Source organism: Ammodytes marinus (genome assembly GCF_949987685.1).
Source record: "Ammodytes marinus genome assembly, chromosome: 22".
NCBI lineage: Eukaryota > Metazoa > Chordata > Actinopteri > Uranoscopiformes > Ammodytidae > Ammodytes > Ammodytes marinus.
Window position 1 is genome coordinate 16,437,064 of NC_137226.1, and position 19,260 is coordinate 16,456,323.

Genomic DNA, 19,260 nt, shown 5'->3' on the forward strand with positions numbered 1-19,260 from the left:
ACTATGAATGACATTGAGAGGCAGACTATTACAAAGCTCACAGGACTTTTGTCCAGCGTGTATCACTCACTGGAGATGAGGTACTGACTTGACTGTTTCAGAGGAGCTCCTTACCACAACCAGTAACTGACTCAGCGGATCCTGGCAGTTCTTGGCATGAAAATGGCAAACCTTGAAGATACTGAAGTGAGGCTGTTACCTTTCAGTCGCTCATTTTAAAGGACACTTGTTGAACACAGTTTTGTTTTGTGTATAAATACTAACAGTTATGGTTACCACTGAAGAGTCCACACACACAAAGTTAAAACCACAGAAATATCAGAAAAGAAATTCATTTGTAAATCATTATTGTTACAGTACAATTGTAGCACACCATGGTAGAAATGGCATCAACAGTCTGTATAAACATTGTGCAATTCACAGCCTGGTTTAGAACCATTGTATCATGTCATATGTGTAAAAACCTTTTTTTGCTTAAGAGCAAACGTGTGTAAACAAACATCTCAATACAAAATCCAACCCTGAGGGAATTCATGGTACATTAAAAAAAAGGTGCTGCAGCATTTTAAATGACCCGGGGTCACAACATTAGAGAGACATGCTAACGCTGACAAACTCCTTTCTCATCTCTCCGTTTTTAATGGAAATACACAAATAAATAATGCTATTTTTATAACGAACGGTGGCTTTTATGTGATGAATAGGACAGCACCTCACTCTATTGTAAATGCTAGTCCAGTGCTGGTGTCAGAGGTCAGGCTGGGGAGTGTAGTGGTCCCCGTGTCTGTGCACTAGAGATCCCAGTTCCTCCAGCTGCTGCTGCTGGGCGTTCTCCAGCTCCTCCAGCCTCCTCCGGAGCAGAGACAGCTCCCTCTGATGCTGCTCCTCCTACAGCACACAAACCAAATGTGTATTATTACCTACACTAATGCCACACACACACACACACCAGCTTCCTTCAGTTAGTGATTTGACATTGTAAGGCCTTTCAACAACCAACGGAGAAGAGAAACGTGTGAGCTTGTTGCAGTCAACCAGGGAGCGTGAGAGAGTGGGTGATTTCCTGACTCAGCCTGTGTTGTTGCTGCATTGCATTGTGGTTTATTACCTGTAACCGTGTCTTTAAAGTCTTAACTACTAACACAGTATTACTGTCCATCTCGTTACAGGCTGAGGCATAAAGTAGTGATCAGTGTTGGATATGCTTACTGGTATGTTGGACAGTGGCCCCTCAGACCCGAGGAGGAGGAACGGGTTGGGTGACGGGGCCATGAAGGCGGGGCCAGCACTGTAGGGACCCTGTCCGCCCAATAGGAGGCGGCGAAATTCGTTGTGTCGTCGCTGCAGCTCCTTTAACCGTCTGCTGAGCTGAGCCTGTTCCTCTGAGAAAGATGAACGCCTGGAGGAGAAAATAAAGTCAGTTTAGTGTTTAAAATTAAACAGTTATTGAACCTAACTGTAAGGCATATCAGATAGCATGCCCGCCTGATTGGCTCGTTTGTACTTTAACGTATCTTGCACGAGTGTTTAATATCTGATATTATTATGGACCTAAAGACAAAAAAGGTTTGATGAGTAATTTCACACAGTACCTCATTTATATACAAGAGCACGGGTAACTTTGACCTGGCAGCTTAAACAAGCAGTATTATTCATTCATAACATGAGGGAACAAGTTTACTTCTTGGCTGAAACAGCTTCCAGTTCCAGCTCTTCTAGTTTGGCCTCCAGCAGCTGGATCTTATCTTGCTGTCTCTTCTCTTTGTTCTCTGTAAGCGTTTTCCTCTGACATACACACACACACACACACACACAAATAAGTGTTATCTGCAGGATGTGGAAAGAAAAAATCAAGTCTCGAGACAATAACTGTGGTTACAAAGCCACAAATGACTAATGGGAAAGAGCAAAATAACACCAATATATAGTCTGAACTCAGACATGTATTATATAGATACATTCGCGAACTGCGAGCTCTTAGAAAGTATTGTGATGCATTTAGACAAACTTCTGTAATGAGAGAAAGTGTAGGGAGCATCAGTACCTTCTTCTGGGCCACGGCAGCCCTCTGCAGCTTCTCTTTGACCTGGGAGTATTTCTGCTGCAGCTCAGCCTCTCGCTCCTGCAGCTTGTGCTTCTCCTCCAGCCACTCCACCCGCCGGTCCTCCACCAGCCTGGAGGAACAACCACCCAGAGAGAGAGGGGGGGGGGGGGGAGTATTATATAATACTATTGAAAGTATTGTTCAGTGCTCTTTCAGTGTGCTTGCTTTATGGTGCTACCTCTCTGCCTCATGTTGGCTCCTCTCAGCCTGGCTCCTGGCTGTCCTCAGTTCCTCCCTGACCCGCTCCAGTGTTTCCTTCAGGTGCTTGCTTGTCTCCATCAGGTCACTTTCAGAGTGAGACACTGACACCAGCTGGACACCCATCTCCTGATTCTGCTGTTGGGTCACACAAACACATATCACATTTATTACCAGGAATATATACAGTACTCCACTGTTATTTTGTTTGTTGCATACTGACTGCAGGACAAAGAATGACTTGTTGGTGGTTGCTACCTGCTGTAGGTCAGCCAGCTCTGCTTTCTGTCTCTCCATATCCTCAAGCTGTGAGCTTTGCTGCTGCAGTTTACTTCTGTAAGACACAAAACAGTCATTGTATTATTTCTCCCTTCTGTCACTTGCTCAAATGGGGATCGTACTCCTCAAATGACTGTGTTGTCATTTTCTCTTAATGAAAATCACTTAATAATGGTATACAGCAGCAGAAACATCCTCACAAGCCGGGCCTCCCAGGTCACCATTCATTTAGAGTATTTGACCACAACATGTTTGTATGAGAACAGAAACTGGGGCAAAGAGTCTGGCAGAGAAACTAAGAGGCTTTGCCACTTTCAGGCATGCAAACTCATAAGCCATGAAAAAGGTGAGAAGTCCGAAAACAAACACCGGTAGGGGGGTCTGGATGTTAATCTGCAGTGACAATCCGCCAACCGCGGCCGTTAACCAGCATGCGCATAAATCAATGCAAATGGCTGTAAAACAACGGTTGGCAAACACTGTGAATTTATTTAAAAAGTGATTCACATAAACCGAGTAGGCACTAGGGTTGCCACCTTGGATTTAGGAAAAAAAGGGACACTTGATGTTTGGGGCGGAGGGCTCGGCCATTATTAGGCTACCAGTTCAGACTGACCATGATGGTTTCCACAATCTTTTTTTCTATTTTCGCGGGGAGCATGCACAAGCATTATTTATTAAAAAAAAAAAAAAAAAAAGTGGGGGCCCCACACTGGGTCTTGAAACGGGCCCCGAGATCGTTGAGACCGCCCCTGCCCGCTGCGCTTTCTCTCTGCCCGGCCCCGCTCGCCTCTCCATTGAGAATGCATTAGTTGGCGCAACAAACGCCTCGGCCCGTGTGAAACGGCCTTAACTACTGAACGAAGGAAATCAAATGAGGTTTTGGCATTTCCCCCAAAAAACGGGACAAATTGTGTCCCGGGAGAGATTTATTTTTTCCCGGGACAGCTGGTGAAAAAAGAGAACAATTCTGGGAAAAACGGGACGGGTGGCAACACTAGTAGGCATATTAACACGGTAAAATAATAGTACTGCGGCTGCGGCTACTTGAATGCTCCGATGACTCGGAGAGAATTTTTTTTTAACTTCCCTGCAGACGCTCTGACTGACTGATGTCACCGCCCCTCAATGACAAACACTGTTTCTGATTGGCCAAATGACCGTCAAAGCTCATATGATAGGAGTTAACATCGTCAATCATAGTTAGTCACTATGGTCACTCCATGTCCATGCTCCGCTCCACACACCCATACACACACACACACACACACACACACACACACACAGTGCTGGCCATCAGTCATCTATTTTCAAAGATAATGGAACCTATGCATGAGTAGCTAGAATGCCACTACTTAGCTTGTGCAGATAACAATGGGGGATATTAATCAAATAGCATGTTGCTGGCTTTAGGCTGTTTTTCCCTCTGACTGAGGCAGCTGTGTAGATGAACATTCAGTGAAAGGCTGACCTGAGGTTGTGTAGTTCCCTGCGGGCTGACTCCTCTCCTTGTTGGACAGCATTGAGCCGCTCCTCCCAGTCCTCCTTCTGAGCCTGGTCTGCAGCATCCTGTAGCGCCCTCTGCTGTTCCAGAGCAGCAAGACGGTTCTCCACATCCAACCTGACAATCAATAGAAAACCCTGTTAGATCAAACTCACATGTACAGAGAAGGCAGCTGTTATCCTAAACAAAGGGGATTCTCACTTCTCCTCGTGCAGCGTTGCAGTTTTGCGGAACTCTTCGTCGCGGGCAGACTGCACCTTCCTGACCATCTCCCTCTCCTTCTCCACCAACATTTCCTTCTGTCGCTCCATGGCGGCCTTCAGCACCTCCACGTCAGCCTGCAGACCTGAAACACACCAGGGGAAACAGGTTGATGCACGCTGGAAAGGTTACAACAATACTGTGTTCTACTCTTCAACTACAGAGGCGTGTGTGTGTTTGTGTTTTATCCACACCGTCTGTCTGCCCCTGCAGTGTGTCTCTCTCCCTCTCCAACTCCCCTTTAGAGCGGGCACACTCCAGTTTGACACTGGCCACCTCCAGTTTGTGTGAATGCTTCAGGCTTTCGACCTGACAAAAAAAAAAATGTATTCAAATTTAACATTATTTCTTTTTCCAAGTTTCTAAGCACATGTGCAGGTAGTGTAAAAACAAGATGGTTGCTTTGAAAAGAACAGTTTGGACTTGAAGACATGGCTCATGAGCCTCTCTCTGGCGGTTGGTTGAAAGGTGTCAGAGGTCAGAGAGCAGTGTACCTGGCAGGTGAGGGAGTTGACCTCTCTCTCAGCTCTGTGCAGGCGTCCAGTCAGCTGGCTGTTCTGCTCATGGCCCAGATGAAGCTCGCTCTCCATCCTCTCCAGCTGCAGACGCAACGACTGACGCTCCGCCTATCAAAACAAGTCACATCCAACATTCACCACAAAGATAAACAGAAAAACATTGACGCTTCAATCTGATCACAAGCCCAGTCATAACCCTGGTAGCAACAGGCCTGACATTTCAATCTGATCACAAGCCCAGTAATAACCCTGGTAGCAACAGGCCTGCTTCTTGTCTCACCTCCATTGCCTTCACTGCAGACTGAGACTCGGTCAGCTGTCTGATCTGGATGCGTTGGACGTTCTCCGCCTGCTGGCCAGAGTTTTCTTTCTGTGCGCGGAGCTCGGCCACCTCTGCCTCCAGGCCTTTCAGACGCAGGTGGAACTGGGCTTTCTCCCTCAGCAGAGCCTCCACTCGTTTGCCATCACGCAGTGTGTCTGAGCCCTGGTACTCAGCCACCATGTCCTCCCTGTCTTTATCCAGACGAGAGATCTGACCACAGGTAACAGGAGCGGTTAAATTGGCCTCTACTGATGTCGCGCTAGAATTCCATTTGAAAGCATGAATGACAGTAAAATGCTACGTCAAACCAACCTCTGCTTCGTAGCGGATCCTCCTCTCCTCCATGTTTCTAGCGTGTTCTTCTCTCTGGTGGTCAAACTGGGACTTTACAAAGGTGAAGTCGTAGCGCAGCTTGTTGTACTCAGACCTGTACTTCTCTGCCTCCTAAGAAGAACCATGAGTACACACATTAGTCCAGAATCAGTAGGGCGGGGGGGAGCAATCAGGCAGACAAAGTGGAAATGAGCTGCCATCCACTTGAAACAGACTTTCAAATGATTTTCAAAAGGCAATCAACTCTAATCACTTGACTGTTGATGTAGAATTAAACCGCACAGCTGTAAGCGAGGCTTGATTTTGATTTTGTGAAAAAAGTGAGGTCTAATTTGGAAGAAAGGGGTTGAAAAGTTGAATAAAACCCACGATGAATGAAATATGTGGAATATTTGGAGTTTCTAGCTAAAATATTGACTGAGCTGAAAAACATAAAAAATGCTTTAAAACTGAGAAATAGTCCTTTACTGGGCTTGGAGCTGAACAACATTGCTAGTTCATACAAGACATTTTCAAACCTTTCCAGGTCTTCATACTCATTCAGCAATCCAGTCTATCTTGTGTTTTTCAGCATCAACATTCACACCACATTTAATTCATTTTTAAACTCAAATTCTTTGGAAAAAGTTTTTCACTGACCTCCTCCAGTTTATTGAACCTCTCTCTGACTGGAGCCTCCATCTCCTGCTGCACCTGAGCCCTGAGCAACTCCAACCGCTGGGGGGTCATCACCTGGTAAATTAAAAATATATATATAAAAAAAAATGATCTCAGCCACACTTGAAACAAATACATTCATCCCTTACCCCCGTCCCTCTTGGTCAATCAAATAGCAGACCATCTTTTCCCACTAGCCGTTCCCCTCCTTCTCTGTCTTGGTTTACCTGCAGCCGTAGCTCCTCCAGCTCCCTGGTTTTGTCCATCAGTTCTCCTCTCAGCTCGGCCAGCAGCAGCTGCAGTTTCTCCTGCTGAGCCTGTCTGTCGCTCAGCAGGCGCTTCAGCTCACACTGCGCCCGCGTGAACTCGTCCTGCAAGCTGCAATTAAAAAAAAATAAACGGGAAAAGACAGGGGCTGTGAGATTGAGCAAAGTCAAGTAACAACTCACGGCATACACAATATGACACTGTAGCAGAGACAATTATGTAAAAACAGCTGATAACGTACCCTTATTTCAGTTTTATGTTGTAGTAAAAAGTAAAAACCTTTCTCATAATGTAATAAGTTTAGCCCACATTTTGGCCAGGTTTTTAAAAATTCCTTTAAATGTAATAACTGAAGCCGTAAATGTTATAATATACTTATTTCACTATATTCATGTTTAATTTATTAAAGTGTTGCTACTTTCAAAAACCTGCAAACACCGGACCACAGACACAAACACCCCTCTACATTATGGGCAAAATCATTATTACATTATTGGTTCAGGAATTGTATAACGCTGTTGTTAAGTTACTTAAGTATCACTTGTTATTACATTATTGGCTGATTAAAAAGTTTCTATTAAAATCAGATTTGGCCCATTACCAGTTGTGTTCAGCCTTCAGTGTCTGGTAGTTGGTCCTGTGGTGTTCACACTTCATCCTCTCATCGATGAGCATCTTCTGCAGCTCCAGCTCTGCTCCCCCCAGCCCGGCAGACAGCCCCAGCAGGGCCGCAGAGTGCCCCATCCCAGGCTCCATGTTTGGGATGAGAGGGACAGAGTGGCCCAGGGCGGAGGAGGTCATCTCACCTCTGCAGAGAAGAGCCACACAAAAAGAACCGCTGTCACAATCCAAATGAAGGAATAGAGCTTTGTCAGTAAGCCCTTCGTCAGTTAACAGTGAGAAAACCTGCCTGCAATGTCTCACAAGTGTGGTAAGCTGCTTTATAAAGGGCACACACACTCAGTCCTGGCTCTGTTGTCAGTTTAGTTACCATGGTGGCTTTGAGGAGAGTCCCCCAGCTACTTGTTAAAATCACAACCTCTCAGCAGTCAAGGCTCTGTATCAATCTCAAGTGATTAGTTCGCTCTGTTCCCTGTCTGAGTCTGATTGGAGATACACTACCAAACTAATGTCATTCAGTCATAGTAAATCAACACAAAAAATAACTTCGAAATACTTTAATCACAGCAGAAATGTGTTGCGTGTGTCGACTCGAGAATCCATAAATATACTTTTTCATTGTGCATTAGTTGATATGAGGAAGGCTCCTTTCAAATATACCCAAGTAGTCTACTGGAGTCTAACCTGTGTGGTGAATACGGTTCATAATGTCCAGTAAACATAATTCATGACTTGCTGTCAAAAGCATTGTTGTTTTTAAATGTCGCGGTCTCTGTCCCGCGACTTCATATGCCAACTAGCCAGCTGGATGCTAGCTAGCTACTTAAGCGCGTCCGTTATCGGACACTCTGCTTCACTATTTCCTCACAAAGTCAGTACAGCAGCAGACTTAACGAGCAGCCGTCAGCTCGATTCGGGGTTTCTCAACGAAAGTGCAGCAACATGATAGCTAACAAAATGCAAACAAAACAACTTACCGCGGCGAGCTAGCAGCAGCTTGACAAGCCAATAATTTAACGTTAGCACAACTGATTAGCTTGATAACATTGCTACAGTTGTGTGAGACCAAGCGCACATTTGAGTTTCAAAAAACAAGGTACGACACTGAAAAGCATTGTTAAACTATATTATCAGTGACTTTCCACACATATGCAGTTGACAGCCCAAAACCACTTACCTTTTGTTGAACTTTCTTTCCTGCTTTCGATTTGTTGTGCTAGCCAGCGCTAGCTAGCTAATCTGTAAACTACAAACTGAGGGATCATGGGAATTTTTCCCAAAGTGCATTTCTCTCCTTTTACAAACACTTTATACTGGATCGATAGAAAAAGCTGTTTAAATATTAATGCTAAAACTGTTTATAACTATATCAACCATATTACCAATGTACCTGATATATCACATATGGAAAGTTAATACTAGAATATGTTTGCCATACTGGTAGCCTACTTCATATATTTATCCACATTATTACAAATTAATTAAATTAAAGGCAAAGTGAGCATATACATTTTAAATGTGTTTTTATTGAGAAGTGAACATTTTTGAAACCTCAATTTCTCAAAAAAAATGAACAGAAGCTGTGCTGGGCTCAATGATTTGAGTTTTGTATAGCAATGAATGTCTGAGAAGAGGGAAGAGAATAATACTAAACAATGACCTGTTCAAAAGTGAGACAATATAGTCCTGGCATACAAATCCAGTCATCTGTGGCAATTTTGACACCTTTCATTACACCTTTCAAATCACAAACGTTAGTAGTGCATACAAGTTTTGGATTTAGGACTGAAATATTGTCTTTACTTAAACTTGTACACAATGTGAAGAATATGATGATAATAAAAAAAGGAAATGCAACACTAACAAATGTGCTGCAGAAATGTAACGGATACACAAACAGTTTGTAGTAACATATGGCTGTGTGCTTTGACAAAACACACAAAAAAATCAGAAAGCAAAGCTCAATCATACTGAACAATTTGATTATTTAAAAATAATAACATTCAGCGATAGAGATTATTGGTATTACATAACATCATTGTGAGTAGGATTGTTATAGTGGTACAGAATTTTTTTTTTTTTTTAATTCTCTTGATTCACACTGTCCTTGAACACATCTTTCCACCTGTGTTTCATTCAAAACCATTACGTATGAAGCATCAGTTCTAAGGCACATCCAGTACACGTAGTTTGGTCTATAACCTATTACTACTACAAGATATTTCTTTAACTAAAACAGTCCAGTGGTCACATCTCCAATGAAAACATATTTTTTACAAGGGAATAATTAAATACATAAAAAAATAAATTAACAAAACTATCAAAGATATTTACAATGGCAGCGGATTACATCCCCAAGTTCCTGAGTAGTGAGTACACATGTGTGTCTTTTCCGAAAACATGATGTTATTCGTCCATAACATTTTTTTAGCTGGAGCTGCAAGAAACAGGAAGCGCAAGGAACAATTTAAAACAAAATCCAATTCAGAAAATGAAAAATGAGCAGAATCATGAAAGGTCCCCTTGGTTACCTGTCAGCAGCATCCTGCTCGGCCTGAGCACTGCTGTCAGCTTTGGATGCAGATCCTCGCAATTTAGTGGGATCTGAAAAGATAGAGACCAGAGGTTGAATAAAGTTGGCAAAAACTAGTTTCAAAGGTCTGGTCCTGGTGAATGTCAAAATAAGTGAATATCTCCTCACCTACTTGTACGTACTGTGTGTGTGCACTGAAAATACACTGTTAATACACAGCCTAGGATCTGTAAAACAGGCATATTGCTAGCTGGGGTTGGTTCCCCTTTGTTTACATTTCGGTTAACAGAGCCTAGTCTGTGTATTAATAACACTATATTTTTTTTCTTCAGTGCACACATAGTATGGAGAGGTAGCAGATTGTGAGGATATATAAGTATAAGATATAAGTGATTTAGACAAAAAGTGATTTAATCCAATCATTTGAACTCCACCTTGTATCCAGCGGATCTGCGTGGCTGGCCCGTAGCCCTGCTCGTTCTTAGCGGCGATGCGGAAGACGACGGCGGGTCTGTTGGAGGCGGAGCAGTCGATGTGGGCGTTGTCCAGGTGGGTGGAGCTAACGGAGCAGGACATCTTGGTGCCTCTGTAGATCCTGATGAAGGCCATCTGACCCGGACCCCCCGAGCTGCTGCTGGAGCGGCTCTTCCTCACCGCCATGTACATAGAATACTCCAGGATGCGCCCCGACGGAGAGGGGGGCGCCTCCCATGTGATGTGGACAGAATCGCTGCCCTGAACATGAAGAACACAGCAGCCACCTTCGTTCATTTTCAATCAGAAAAAACAATGAAATCTAATTCATTTCTCCCCCCATACTTTCCAGACAATTCATCACATAATCTACTTCCGGGAAATATACAAAAACTGTTTATGGGAACACAGGGTGCGTATAAATTGAGAGGGGAACTTTTTGATTGGGATAGTTATTATACCGATTGTATTGGGAAGGGTGATTATAGGTTGATAATGTATAATATTTGAGGCTTTTTTGAATGGCTTTGTAAATATTTGATTAGTGTATAAATGTAAATAATCGGTATACTGTACATATGGAAATAGGTGTTTATAGCTGCTGAATTTGAATAGATAATTGTCAGCAGTTGAATAAGGGGTGGGAATGAATAAGTTTTGGATTCCTCCTGCTCCTTTTGGTACACATACGATTAATTTCTTTATAAATATTGATTATGGCAACTTATAAATATTAAGTGTTTTGCTTTGTTTTGTATGCTGTTCCAGACTTGGTTTGATATGTTTTATTCTGTTTGAAATAAAGCAGAATTGAATGAATGTCATGTCTTCTTCGGTTTCTATGTCTGGGTATCCATGGTGCGTCACCTTGGTAATTTTGACAGCAGAGGGCGCTCCAGGGAAGCCGGGCTGGCAGGTCTTGAACTCGCTGACTGGGCTGAAGCCTCCCTGGCCGAAGCTGTTGATGCCTGCCACTCTGAACCTGTAGGACTGACCTGGAGTCAGCTCCTGCTTCTCTCTGCCCTGATAGTCCTTCGGCCCAGGCAGCTTTTTCTACAGGAAGATTTGATAAGAGAAGCAAAGGATTAACAAAGTGTGTGAATGTGTGCATGAGCTAGAACCGTGATCATAGCGTGTGATGGTGAATGATGTTTTTTTTTGTTTTGTTTTTTTTGTTACCTCTTTTGCATATGCAGGCCGGCTGCTTATGGCTGCAGTGGCCTGGTCACCGTCGACAGGTAGATAGTAGTGGTTGACCTCCGAGAAGAGAGTTTTAAACACACCAACGTCAAACCACACGTTTTCCTCTGGATTCTGCTGGACACATAGGTCAGAGTGTATAGTTTTAGTTACGCCCTGGCTGAGTGAAAGAGCTAAAACATACTGTTCAGAAGTGTCTCTGACCTGATCCGTGTCGGCGTAAAAGTCTGTGGTCTTGTCACCTGACCCCGGCTGTTTCTCTGTGGAAGCAAAAGGAAATGTCCACAGTGAGCTTCAACCTGCTGCAGTCTGCTTCATGACTGACTACTAGCACGTCATCATTACCTGGCTGAGTTGAGCTGCTGACCTCTGGTGCTGATGTCTCCTGTCCAACACCTACAACCAGCACACAGTTAGAGAGTCAGTGGTTTAAAGCTGAGAAACTAGACTGTTGAAATGTTATCTGATGAATGTACAACACATTTACTGACGGCATTGTTACTTCAACAATACCTACTGCATCTTCTACTGTTCCAATCCATTTCATTTATATAAACGCACAAAAGTCTCTTGTGTAATTCTGCATTTGATCACTTTTGGGGCGACTGTGGCTCAGTTGGTAGAGCTGGTCGGCCGATGATCAAAGGGTTGGAGGTTTGATCCCCGCCCTGCCACCTGTGTCATAGTTGTTGTGTCCTTGGGCAAGACACTTCACCCAACTTGCCTCGTGTGAATGTCGATAGTTAGCCTGTTATCGGTGTATGAATGTGTGTGTGAATGGTAACGTGGGAAAGGGAAACAGGTCTCCCTTGCAAAAGAGTCTTCGGTCTCAATGGGATTTACCTGTATAAATAAAGGTAAAAACAAAATTACTTACTGCAGCGTTTTATGTCAGAGTCCTCCCCTCTCCCACTACTCCTCCCTCCCTCTGCTGAGCTGGTGGATGATTTGACTGTTGTGTCCTGCTGCGCTGAAGCATCCTGAAATTCAGAGGGGGAAAAATGTAAACTTAAAATACATTTGTTCTCATAAGGAAGCAGTTCTAGAGTAAGGACGAACAGTGTGTAAATAGATACTCATTTGGCAGGGCTCTTAACAATGCTGTATCACTAAGGCTATATTAGAAACTTTGCTGAAGAATTTTTTTACACAACATCTCTTCAGCTTAGTAGCAGGTTTTTCTTTTCTTGTGTCATTCTAGAGAAGATAAATGCCTGAAGTGTATGTAACTCAAATATTTGAAGAGGTGTCTTATAACATGTAATCATTTAATATAAACAGATTTAAACAGGTTAAGTAAGAGAGATCTACCTGAACTGATGCTTTAGCCTCTTTATTACTAGTTCCTTCGGTTTGGGACTGGAAACCTGAGAGAAGAGAGTTAAGCATAATGTCACTGTAGAGCCAGAAATGTCACCAACTAATTCTAAACATGCTAGAGATAAGTGGATATGTGTGCACTCTCTCCTTACCTGCAGAGTCTTTGTCCTTCCCTGTCGGTCCATCTGTTGTAGTTGGATGGAGTGGTGTGGCGGTTGGATCACTGGCTTCAGAGCTGGAAGGCAGCGCGGGCTGGATCTGAAGGATGTAGCAGTCTGCTGCAGCCAGGGGGCGCCACGCCACATGAAGAAGGCTCACTGTGGACTTGATTAGCAGCACTGCCTCTGGAGGGGCAGGGCGATCTGAGGACACAATACAGGACAGGATTTAGCACTCCTATTGTACTGGGGTCAATTTGACCCCACAAGACATTTCTTTTTGCGTGAAAACATGTTTTTCATCCAACAAATGGTCTGAAAATTATAGGGGTTGTTCAATACTATGCTTTTGATGATTAATATAACTTTGAAGTGTTTTGATCAAATTATGGGTTTTTTATTTAATTTAGGCATTTTTATGCTTTATTGATAGGGCAGAGAGACAGAGGTGAAATGGGGCAGAGAGGGGAGTGACATGCAGAGAACGACCGCGGGTGGGAATCGAACCCGGGTCTGCTGCTGGGCCCGGCCCGGGAGGGGGACGCCTTACCAACTGAGCTAAAGGCGCCCCCCTTTTTATTTTATTTAATAACACCTGTTGTCCTCTGGGGTCAAAATGACCCCGCAGCACACAATGGTACAATGGGGCAAAATGTCACACTATACTGCTTCTAACAGTGGAAATACCCGCCCCCCCTTCTTCTAACGGTACCCACACACAATGACACACACACACACACACACACACACGCACTCCCCCCCAAAAACACACACACACGCACACATGAGCACTCCCCCCCAAAAACACACACACACACACACACACACAGACACAACCCTGTGCCTTTGATGTGTGGGGTCAAGCAATGGTTTAGAAAACAAAACACATAAACAGATCGTTTCTCGCAGACTGCACCATTTCAAACCTTAGTCTGAGACAGGCAGCATGATCAGTAGGCAGCAGGCTTTACCTTAGAGGCTTGTGAGCTCATTTTGAACCAAGTTCAACAAAATGCAATGAAGTGAATCTGCAAAGATCACTCCATAACTACCGGCCTCGCATGCAAATGAGGGACAAATCGAGGGACTCACTTCTAAAAAGTTCATTTTTGTAAAGTTTTACGTGTTGTAATGTTGTGTTGTAATGTAATGTTTATTATGTCAGGTAAAGAGTTAGGATAAAGTTGAGTAAAAAACTGAGGTTAGTGATTATTTATACATTTTGCCTTAGATACAGTCAAACCAGGCGAGAACTGACCCCGCCTGGTTTGACTTTCTAAATCAAAAAATGCATACTTTTATATAAACAAGGTCTGTTGGGCCTAAATTAAAAAACTAAGGGAAATGTTTGTGGTAATGGGTTGGACTCAAGTCAGACTAAAGGTGTAACACAAAATTAATTGATATTTTATACTTTATAGGCTTTAAAAAACAGCCGAACCGGGCGGGGTCATTTTGACCCCAGAGGATCAAGGGCGTTTGTATTTGCTCCTATTAAAAAAATCAAAGTGATTCAAAAACTGTTTCTTCACTAAACTTTGACATAAGTGAATCTCTAATAAGTCATATAGTCAAAATCATGTACGTTTGTTTTTTTTTGTTATTGATTTTTTTTAATATTTTTATGTAAACAAGGTCCGTTGGCCTGGAATTCAAAAACTAAGGGAAATATTTGTGATAATGGATTGGACTCAAGTCAGACTAAAGGTGTAACACAAAATGTATTGACAATTAATACTTAAAGTGGACCTATTATACTTTTCGATTTTTATGACCTATAAACGTTGTTATAATGATTTATAGTCATGTTTAACCATACTAGCGTATCAAATAATGACGTACATGCATTTAGACGTATTCCCTGCTGACCGTCTGGGGGTGGCTGTGCAGAGCACTAAACACTAGGGCAGCCGGTCGAGAAATCACGTGTTCAAATCGGTTCAAATTTTCTGCCATTGTGTCGTCACGATTCCAGATTTTTCCATATATGGTAACGTGCTGCTCAGGCCAGCTCCGGCCATGCCCCCACCTTCCTGCTCTCAAATCTGCCCGCACGCTGCTGAAATTGTTCCGGAAGGAAGGTAACCAATCACAACGGAGTGGGGTTTGCAGGAGGGGGGGGGGGCGGAGAAGCACAAAGCAGAGTGTGGAGAGTTACTGCTGGGCGCGCTAGGGTGAGAGGAAGAGTGTCCCGAAAATCTACATGGTTTTTTGTGATGTGATTCGTGTCAGGATGCTCTATAGCAGTTTTTAACAAGAAATTAAGACCAGAAAAGTAGTATAATAGGAGATCTTTAAGCCTTTAAAAAAAACACCAAACCGTTTGGGGTCAAAATGACCCCAGAGGACCGTGGGTGTAAGTCAGTAGGGAGTACATTACGAGGGTTAGAGTAACTAATTGGTTTGCTTTTTTTTTTTTTTTTTTTTTTTAGCAAGGACATGTTTCTCTAACAGACTCTTCAAATTCATGTTATGGCGAGACAGAGTTTTGGCTATAATGCTTCCATAACATGTCTTCTTTCATACTAGTATAAATAAAAAGTGTCCAAAATGTACATAAAAGGTGTTTATTTTACTTAAGCGCTTTACATTGTTTTGCCACATTCACCAATTCACAAACACAGTTATACACTGATGGCAGTAGCTGCCATGCAAGACGCTGGCTAAACCGTTTGGAGCGATCTGGGGTTCAGTGTCTTGTCCAGGGACACTTCGACATGTGGCGGGGAGACGGGGGATCGAACCTCTGACCCTCACCACAGCCACCACAATAATCACTCTGAGCACCATTATGAAGAGGTATTTGTTCATATGTTGTTCATTATATCATTTATGATACATGTTCTTAAAAACATAAAGAAAATGCATTTTAAAAGGGCTGTACACAGTATTTTTTGATTTATAACTTGAAAATAGGCTGTATCCCAAATATGTTCTGTAAGAACTTTGGACACCAATATATTGTAAAAAATTAAATAAAGATTTTAACAGTCTGGCTTTATCCAAATCCTAGACTTTGGTTGTTAATGATGTGCAAATTTACACGTAATACGTTATATTGCCATGTTCATATTTATTAAAACATTTCTGAAAAAAAATTGTCCAACTAAAAATTGTTGATTTAATGTAAGCAACCAACTGGCAAGATGTCATGACGATATCTATAATATGCTCCATTTCTAACCTATCCACCTGCAGACTCAGTGCTCACCTGTCTCCAGGTACCACAGGTCCTTGCAGCACACCTGGTAGTTGCGGTTCTTGCGGTATGCGTCTCGGCCGCTCCAGATGTAAAGCCTGGAGCCCACAGCAGCGGCACAGTGTCCGGCCCTGGCTCTGGGTCTGCAGGCGTACTGGTCCTCACTGGGAGGCCCCGCACTCTGCTGCTGGGACACCATGTCCTCCTGCTGCTCCGGGCCCAGCTTCTGCCACGTCATGCTGTCTGGAACATGGAAACAGGCAGAGCAGCAGTCAAATAGCTGGCCTCTAAAATAATGCAGACGCTCAAAAAAGATGCACCATAGCTTTAAGTTTTCCAATACAGCAGGGTGTTAAAACCAGTGGGTTCCTGCAAGTTAGATTTAAGACTTTTCAATTCTTTCGTTTTTTAAAGCCACTTAGAATGAAATCAGACAAAAATATTTCTTCAAGTCTTCTTCGATCTTACACTTTCTCAGCATTTTTATGACTTTAGAATGATTGATTAAGTACATTTTAATACCAATTTAAGTCTTATCTTTTGATTAACTAATTCAATGTCTTCGAATACTTTTAACAGTATCCGCGGGAGTGCTGTAAAACTACAAAATACACTCTGTAGGGCTGTGTGGAAACTGTGCTATGAATGTGGTATATGTGTAGAGAGGAATGCACTGACCTAGGTTGAGTACATTTAAGGAGTTAGTGCAGATCCATTCAGTTCCTGAAGCATTGTGTTTTTCTGACTCAGGAACAGGAATCCAGCCGCCGAAAACATACATCCTGCAGACAGAGGGACACACTGTAGTTTGTCAAAGGCTGCTCTGGTACAGACATCTCCTTTAAGAGACTATGAAGGGCCTCCTTACTTGTTTCCAATGAGAGTGGAAGAGTGAAGGCTTCTGGGAAGTGGTCTGGAACCCCTGGTTTCAGGCTTGGACCAAACCATTGTGTCTGGAGAAAGGAAAAGGAATATGATGGGGAAGCTTACACATTCCGGAGAATTCTTTCACATTACTATTAAGAAGAAGTACAAACATGCAAATAAGTCTGCATGCAAAAAGTTTTCCTTTTCCAAATTAAAATCAAATCGGCAATGTGATCTGACAAGAACAGACGTCCTACCGATGTTGAGCTGCCACAGGTCGTCTAGTCGTCTTCCTTCCATCCCTCCATAGATGTAGAGCTTTGGGGAGCCGAGGCCGCTGTAAGCAACCGAGGTGTGGGACTCCCTTGGACAGGGACCCCCACCCTTTGTCTCTGGTATGCTCCAGCCTCTTGCCCCCGACAGAGACTGCAGCTCCAGCTCATAGAGGTCACCCATGTATCTGAGAGGGGAACAAGTCAGACTCATTTATCTATGCGTCTCATAGATAAGAGGTTACAAATGACAAATACAAAATATGCCAGTAAGAAGCCCTCACATTGCTCGCACTCCACATCAATTAACACAAGACATAGACACAAAAATAACCAGTCGGCGTTGTTTGTATGCATCTGTGCATTAACCAAATCTTATGTTCGTTGCGTGTATTTTTGCAAAGCACCTCGGTACATTGCCGTTGGGGTCTTCACTATCATTGGCCAGCCCTCCAAACAGGAAACACTTGTTCCCCACCAGAGTGAAGCTGTGTCCAATCCGAGGACAGGGAGGCGGGCCGTTCCTCGGTGGTCTGGGCTTCAGCTTCTTCCACAGCCAGCGACTAGCCTGAGAGACACAGCACGGGAATAATTTATCATCACAGCAACAGAGTTAAAAAAAGAAAATCCCCACAGGAGAAACAGGACAGCTGCGTTACCTGAAGTTCATAGATGCTGTTGGTGTATTTCCCAAACTCAACCATTCCTCCAAACACCAGTATTCTGGTGCCTTCACAGACGAAGCCATGGGCAGCGCAGCCGGGAGGGATGTCGCCCCTCACCGCGGGCAGAAACCACTGCTTTGAGACTGGGAGCAACGTGCAAGGGGGTCAGCCATTGCATTAGACATAACATCCTGGTGAGTGCGACCTTTTAAACATTTTAAATGAGAAAACAACTCTTACAGAGTTCCTTTCCTCCAGTAGCTGGATACATATTACCTAACCCAATAAACTAAATTGTATTACAAAAACCATAAAACATTTTTAGCACAATGCCATCCATGACATTTCATTTAAACAGTATAAATAGCAATAACTTCACATCCAAAATGTGTTAAGTGCTATATCAGTGCAACGTATTTACACATTCATCATGTCTGAATACAAACATCAATAGCTCTGAAAACCTGACCCCTACACAGACCATATGATTAAAGCTAGCTTACATACACTGTGTTGTCCTGTAAAAGTAAATAAAATAATTAAACTTTTTTTTTTTCACCTTACACTTACCAATCAGTTCCTGTAAATAATGCGCGTGCAGCTTGTCTTTCTATTGAACCAGTTGAGATAACAATTAGCGGCACCGCTTAGTTGGATTCAGAAAACAATAGTAACTGAAGCTAGCTAAACTTAGAGGATAGCTTACAATAACAAACGCAGTATACCGCGACAAAACAGTGCTAACAGCGTCAAGGACTATCAAAATAAACAAACAAAAGGCCATGACACAAGGGCAGCTGACTGAAGTTGACTATTCGATGCTAAAAACATTAGCCGCTAACCTGCTAGTTAGCGCCGAGCTAACCTTAGCTTACCCGTGTTGTAAACATGGAGGTGCTCCGCTATGCCTTCGTTTCCACCACCGAACACGACAACCAGCTCCCGTATGGCAGCCGCTCGGTGTCCGTGTCTGGACCGCGGTATCACTCCGGCAGGAGAATGGACTTTCTTCCATTGCGGCTCTTCGGCGCTGGTGGTCATTTTCCCCCGTCAGGGAGACTCCAGATTGCCGCTGTTGACGTTTCAAAGAAGGGGGCGGGGCTAAGGAAGCAGCCGGAAGTTCAACCAGAGAGGTTGAAATAAAAAAGATGTCTCACTCCGCCTAGTTTGTCGGGTATCACATTTACGGGACAGTTAAGGATATAATAGTGTGCCATTATATAAATAAAGAGGAAAAAGAGAAAACGATATTGTCGTTCCACTAGTATGATTTTGTTTTATTGATGATTCATTTGAAAATATATAAAACCAGTCAGAGAGCAACGGGGCACACATGAACATCAATTTACATAGGTTACATTCAAACACTTAGGTCTACTGTCTTATGTGGCTCTCAGCTCTGAAGGATTATCTCTGATGATGTAACAAGGGTTATCTCAGTTTGAGATTTGGAAATAGCCTACAAATGTAAGGCTGTGTTAAAAACAGGCCAAGAGGACATTTACAAA

General features: G+C 43.2%; 2 protein-coding genes across 2 annotated transcripts; both read right to left on the reverse strand.

Moving 5' to 3' along the window:
- Nucleotides 1–32: 32 nt before the first annotated feature.
- On the reverse strand, nucleotides 33–8,288 carry cep83 (centrosomal protein 83). Its single transcript, XM_080051213.1, has 16 exons — nucleotides 8,242–8,288; nucleotides 7,045–7,251; nucleotides 6,404–6,554; nucleotides 6,159–6,251; nucleotides 5,499–5,630; nucleotides 5,145–5,396; nucleotides 4,841–4,972; nucleotides 4,541–4,655; nucleotides 4,287–4,431; nucleotides 4,053–4,202; nucleotides 2,561–2,636; nucleotides 2,283–2,440; nucleotides 2,045–2,174; nucleotides 1,682–1,785; nucleotides 1,210–1,399; nucleotides 33–888 (listed from the first exon to the last, which is right to left on the reverse strand). Exons 2-16 carry the CDS (start codon nucleotides 7,242–7,244, stop codon nucleotides 748–750), a joined length of 2,169 nt encoding a protein of 722 aa, XP_079907339.1. The 5' UTR covers nucleotides 7,245–7,251; nucleotides 8,242–8,288; the 3' UTR covers nucleotides 33–747.
- A 367-nt stretch (nucleotides 8,289–8,655) lies between these two features.
- On the reverse strand, nucleotides 8,656–18,810 carry hcfc2 (host cell factor C2). The gene is made up of 17 exons (XM_080050826.1): nucleotides 18,628–18,810; nucleotides 17,747–17,895; nucleotides 17,495–17,655; nucleotides 17,073–17,275; nucleotides 16,817–16,901; nucleotides 16,627–16,730; nucleotides 15,961–16,191; nucleotides 12,744–12,953; nucleotides 12,583–12,638; nucleotides 12,149–12,251; nucleotides 11,617–11,667; nucleotides 11,476–11,531; nucleotides 11,251–11,385; nucleotides 10,939–11,124; nucleotides 10,032–10,332; nucleotides 9,596–9,668; nucleotides 8,656–9,501 (listed from the first exon to the last, which is right to left on the reverse strand). The coding sequence occupies exons 1-17, from the start codon at nucleotides 18,791–18,793 to the stop codon at nucleotides 9,492–9,494; spliced, it is 2,280 nt and encodes a 759-aa protein (XP_079906952.1). The 5' UTR covers nucleotides 18,794–18,810; the 3' UTR covers nucleotides 8,656–9,491.
- Between the last annotated feature and the right edge of the window lie 450 nt (nucleotides 18,811–19,260).

Coding starts and splice junctions, on each gene's coding strand:
- cep83 (XM_080051213.1), bottom strand. CDS start 7,244: ATGACCTCCTCCGCCCTGGGCCACTCTGTCCCTCTCATCCCAAACATG. Junction 6,555..7,044: donor CTGAAGGCTGAACACAACTG/GTAATGGGCCAA, acceptor TTTTAATTGCAG/CTTGCAGGACGAGTTCACGC. Junction 6,252..6,403: donor TGGAGGAGCTACGGCTGCAG/GTAAACCAAGAC, acceptor TTAATTTACCAG/GTGATGACCCCCCAGCGGTT.
- hcfc2 (XM_080050826.1), bottom strand. CDS start 18,793: ATGACCACCAGCGCCGAAGAGCCGCAATGGAAGAAAGTCCATTCTCCT. Junction 11,386..11,475: donor TTTACGCCGACACGGATCAG/GTCAGAGACACT, acceptor TGTGTCCAGCAG/AATCCAGAGGAAAACGTGTG. Junction 9,669..10,031: donor GCAGATCCGCTGGATACAAG/GTGGAGTTCAAA, acceptor CTATCTTTTCAG/ATCCCACTAAATTGCGAGGA.